Source organism: Phaethon aethereus (assembly GCF_964289735.1).
Source record: "Phaethon aethereus genome assembly, chromosome: 34".
Taxonomy (NCBI): Eukaryota; Metazoa; Chordata; class Aves; order Phaethontiformes; family Phaethontidae; genus Phaethon; species Phaethon aethereus.
The window spans coordinates 293,022-298,273 of record NC_138610.1 but is presented as its reverse complement, the minus strand read 5'-3'; the positions used below and the strand labels follow the sequence as shown (position 1 = coordinate 298,273).

The 5,252-nt window shown below is 70.4% G+C and overlaps 1 protein-coding gene across 1 annotated transcript; it reads right to left on the bottom strand.

Annotated features, from left to right (window-relative positions):
- Nucleotides 1–869: 869 nt before the first annotated feature.
- RBM3 (RNA binding motif protein 3) lies at nucleotides 870–3,566 on the bottom strand (the record flags this gene model as incomplete). The annotated part of the gene is made up of 5 exons (XM_082012307.1): nucleotides 870–933; nucleotides 1,153–1,234; nucleotides 1,781–1,886; nucleotides 2,598–2,704; nucleotides 3,464–3,566. 5 exons carry the CDS (start codon nucleotides 3,564–3,566, stop codon nucleotides 870–872), a joined length of 462 nt encoding a protein of 153 aa, XP_081868433.1.
- Nucleotides 3,567–5,252: the final 1,686 nt, after the last annotated feature.

Sequence of the window (5,252 nt, the reverse complement as noted above, 5' to 3'; positions counted from 1 at the left end):
ATGGCCCGGGGGGGGAGGGGACAGTGTGTCCCCCCCACCCCGGGGGGGTCCGGGGGCCCCCCCGAAATCCAGCACCGAGGGTCCAAGCTGGGGACGAGAAGGAGATCAGCGGGGGGGGGAGGGGGGCACTCACGGACCCCCCCCCAAAATGGGGGACATGAGGGGGGAACCCCAAAATAACTGGGAAGCGGTGAGCCCCCCAAAACCCCCCAAAAAGGTATTTTGGGGGGGCTCACAGAACCCCACTTCCTCCAAAATGGGGGACACCCAAAACTACCCCCCATATATTTGCGAGGGCTCAGGGGACACCACAGTCCCCCAAAAAAGGGGGTTTGGGGGTTCAGGGTCCCCCCGAAGCAATTAGGGGGGAGAAAAAACTGTAGCCCCCCCAAAATGGGGGTTTGGGGGGGCTCAGCACCTCTCACCCCCCCCAAAATCCAGACCTTGGGGGCAGTACCCCAAAACCAACCCCAAAATCATCTGGGTGGGAGTCAGGGACCCCAAATGGGGCGTTGGGGTGGGGGGGGCTGAGATATCCTGACACCCCCCCCCCAAAATGGGAAACGTAGTGGGGGAACCCCAAAATAATTTAGGGGGGAGCAATGACCCCCCGCAGCCCTTCCAAAACAGGAGCTCAGAGCAGCTCAGTGACCCCCCCCCAAATAATGGGGGGGGGGGCGGTGGGGTGTCACGGGACCCTGTAGCCCCCCCAAAAGGGTGTTTGGAGGGGCCGCCCCCCCCCCCACCTTTGGGCATGGGGGGTTTTGGGGGTTGGGAGGCTGGCGGGGGAGGGGGGGGCGGGAGGGGGGTGTCGTCGTCGTGTCCCCCCCATTTTTGGGGGGTCCCGCCCCCCCCGCCGTGCCCCTACCTCAGTTGTCGTAGTTGTCCCGGTAGGAGGCGGAGGGGAAGCGCTCGCCGTAGCCCCCCTGGCTCCTGGGGGGGGCACGGGGGGGCGTCAGCACCCATGGGTGCCCCCCCCCCCCCATACCCACAGGGCCCCCCAAGTTCCTCAGAACCCCCCAAAAGCCATTGATCCCCCCCCGCCAAAATCGTGGGTTTCCCTCCCCCAGCACCCACGGCCCCACCCCCAAGGCACACCTCCCCCCCCCCCCCAGCACCCAGCCACCCCAGCACCCATGGGTGCCCCCTCACCGGCCGCCGTAGTCACGGGAGCCCCCGTAGCCCCCCCCGCTGCGCCCCTCGTAGCGGCCGCCGTAGCCCCGGTCGCCTCCTCCTGGGGGGGACGGAAATTTAAGGGGAGGGGAAAAGGGGGACCCCCCCCAAGACACCCCAGACCCCCTCCCCAAATCCAGAGGGTCCTCCCCAAGCCCCCCCCGGATCCATCTGGGACCCCAGTGCCCCCCAAATCTGCTCTGACCCCGCTCCAAGGTGCCCCCCCAAGCCCCCAGGACCCCCATTGACACCCCACAGACCCCCCCATACTCCCCAGGCCCCCCCAAAAGCCCTGCAAGCCCCCTAAGTTCCCCCTCAAGCACCCCCCTACACCCCCTCAGCCCCCCAAACCCCCCCCAGCTGCCCCCTACACCCCCCAAGTGCCCCCAAAGGCCCCCCCAACCCCCTGAGTGCCCCCCCAAAAGCCCCCCCCAAGCACCCCGTTACCCCCCCAGATCCCCCAGGACCCCTCAAAAGCCCCTCCAACCCCCCAACCCCCCAATAACCCCTCTCCAGACTCCCCCAAGTCTCCCCCCCTCCCAAATCTCCTCCGGGCTCCCCCATACGCCCCCCACCTCGGCCCCCCCCCCCCCCCCCCCCCAAATACCTCGAGCGTAGCCCCGGCCCCGGGCCCGGCCCCCCCCGTAGCCCCCCCGGGCGCCACGGGGGGATTTCCCGGCGTGATCCACCCGGATCTGCCGCCCGTCCAGGGACTGGGGGGGGGGGACGCGCAACGTTGGGGTCACCCCAAAACCTCGGCCCCTCTTGCGACCCCCCCCCCCCCCGCCAAAATCCAGGTTCAGAGTTCCGCCCCCCCCCGAGCAGCCCAGATCCCGCTTAGGGACCCCCCCAAGTTCCACTTGCCCTCCTGGGGACCCCCAAGTGCCCCCCCCGACCCCCTCAGGGCCCCCCAAATCCCCTTAGAGACCCCCAAGTGTCCCCCAGACTCTCCTGGAGACCCCCCAGACCCCCTTAGAGACCCCCAAATAACTTCCAGACCCCCTTCGCCCCCCCCAGAAGCCCCTAGAGATCCCCCAGACCCGCTTTGCCCCCCCCCAAAATGTCTCCCAGACCCCCTCACAGGCATCTCTGAGACCCCCCCAGCCCCCCTCAAGGGTCCCTCCAGCCCCCTTAAAATCCCCCACGACCCCTGAACGCCCCCCAGACCCCCTTAAGGAACCCCCCAAGATGCTCTTACAGACACCCCCCACCCCACCCCCCCCCGGACACCCCCCAAATGTTTTCCAGACCCCCCCCCCAAAATTCCATTAGGAGACACACCCCCCCCTTTAGGGGATCCCCCCCCAAACGCCCCCCCGGTTTCCTACCGAAAGCCTCCGGATCCCCGGAAAGGACCCCGAAACGCCGCCGCCCGCCCCCCCCCGAGCCCCCTGACCCCCCGCGCCCCCCCCCCGCGCCCCCACCTCGCCGTTCATCGCCCTCATGGCGTCGCTGGCGTGTTCGGGGTTGGCGAAGGTGACGAAGCCGAAGCCGCGCGAGCGCTGGGTCTCCCGGTCCTTCACCACCACCACTGGGGGGGGGGGGCGGGGGGTCAGGGTGGGGCCGGGACCCCCCACCCATGGGTGGCACCCCCCCTTAAAAGCGGGGGATGCCAGGGGGAGATGGGGACCCCACCTCCCAAGGCGCTACCCCCCCCCATAACGGGGCGCTGAGACGGGGACCCCCCGACCCGCAGGTGTGCCCCTCCAAACGGGGTGGGCGAGGGACACGGGGACCCCCACCCATGGGTGCGCCCCCAAAGCCAAGGTGCGTCGTCCCCCCCCCCGATGTCGCCGTCGCCGCCAGCAGCCCCGTGGGGGGTCCCAATATCGGGTTTGGGGGGGGTCCCAGGGGGAATTTGGGGGTCCCAGGGGGTTTGGGGGGGTGTGCCAGGGCAATTTGGGGGTCCCAGGGGGCGGAGGGGGTGTCCTAGTGAAATCGGGGGTCCCAGGGGTTTTGAAGGTCCCCCACTGGTTTGGGGGGTGCCAGGGAGTTTGGGGGGGGTCCCAGGGTTTTCAGGGGGTCCCCCCACTGGCTTGGGGGTCCCAGGGAGTTTGGGGGTGTCCCGGTGGGGTGGGGGGGTCCCAAGGGGTTTGGGGGTGGTCCCAGCGTTTTCAGGGGGTCCCCCACTGGCTTAGGGGCCCCAGGGAGTTTGGGGGGGGTCCCGGGTGGGCGGAAGGGTCCCAGGGGTTTTGGGGGGGGTCACCAGGTGGGTGGGAGGGCCCCAGGGAGTTTGGGGGGGGTCCCGCGGGTGTCGAGGGGTCCCGGGGGGGTCCCGGGGGGGCCTCACCCTCGGCGATGGGCCCGAAGGAGCTGAAGTGCTGCTCCAGCCCCTGCTCGTCCGTGTCGAAGTTGAGCCCCCCCACGAAGAGCTTCCCCTCCTCCGCCGCCATGCCTGGGGGCGGGGCCGGCGGTGACGTCACGGCGCGGGCCCCGCCCCCCACCCGGTGACATCCTAACCCGGAGGCCGGGGAATCCCCCGTCGCGGCTCTGGCAACTCCTCCTCCCCGAGGGCTCCCCTGTGATGTCATACCCCCGCCTCTACGCCTCGTGGGTCCGCTATGACATCACAACGCTGGTGGGCGGCCCCAAGAGCCCTCTATGATGTCACAAGCCTGGCAGACCACGCCGCGCGGTCCTCCACCATGTCATAGCTCTCATGGAAAACCCCACCCCACGGGGCTCCGTGATGACATCACAACGCAGTACGGCTCACACCACTCTGCGGGGGTGTTGTGTGATGTCATTGCCCTGGTGGGGACTCCTCCCACCCCCTGTGAGTCCTCAGTGATGTCACAGCCCCACAGGAAACACCTGCCTTGGGGAATTCTTTTTGATGTCACTGCCCTGGCGGGGACCCGCCCCCCAGTGACATCACAATCTCACAGTGAAACACCTCTGCCCTGGACAACTCCCTACGGTGCCACTAGCATGGCACGTCCCCCCAGTGACATCACAACTGCCCACGGAAGCCCCACCCTAGGAGGTGTCCTGTGACATCACTGCCCTGCTGGGGACTCTCCACTCCACTGGGGTGCCCCATGACGTCACAACTGAGCTGGGGAGCACCCCGTCCCACGTGCCTCCCCCAGCGATGTCATAACTGCACAGACAACCCCCTCTGAAAGGGAAACCCGTGACGTCAGCACCCCCGTGGGGATCCCCCACCCCACGTGGGTCCCCCGACGTCACACCCGCGATAGCACTCCCTCTCCCCATGTGCCGCGTCCGCCCAGTGACATCATATCCGCGCGGCGAACGCCCAACTACGAGGGTTCCCCGTGACGTCACTGCCCCGGCAGGGAGCCTCCACGTGGCGACCCCCAACGTCACCACCACGGTGGGGTCACCACGTGCCGTCGCCCCCCAGAGGCGTCACAGGCCCCTCCTCCGCCTCCCCCACGACGTCAGCCCCCCCCCCCCCCGCTCCACGTGCGTTTCCCCGGCCACGTGCGGCACCCGGAAGCGCCCCCTCCCCCTTCCGGGCGCTCTGCGCACGCGCCCCCCGCGCGCGCCCGGCGCCGCCCCCGCCCGCTCCCGCCCACGCGCAGGCGCCGCCCCCCGCGGAGCCGCCGCGCCCGGGTGGGGAGGGGGAGAGACGAGCTCCCGGGGTTGGCGCATGCGCGCTGCGGCCGGACCCGCGACTATCGCGACAGGGGGTCGGGGACGGGCCCGGAGCGGGGGGCGGGGGGGAGGGGGGGGGGGTGATGAGCCGCGACCGCGGCGGCGACTCACCCGCGCGGCGCCGATCGGGCGAGACTGCGGCCGCGCGCGGCCCCGCCCCGCCTTATCTACCGGCCACGCCCCCGCCCGCGCCGCGTCACCCCGGCCCCGCCGCGCCATTGGCCCGCCGCCGGGACCCGCCCCCTCCCCCCCCCCCCCGCGCGCGGGAGAGAGCATTGTGGGAGGGGGGGCGGGGTCACCCGGGGGTCACCCGCAGCCTTTAATGGTCGGTCCCGTACAGCCGAAACGCCGCGGCCACGCCCCCCGCCCCGCCCCCGCTGACGTGTCTCCCGGGGCGGGGGGAGGACATATAGGATCCATATGACCGCGCACACGCGCGCGCATCCCCGCCCCGG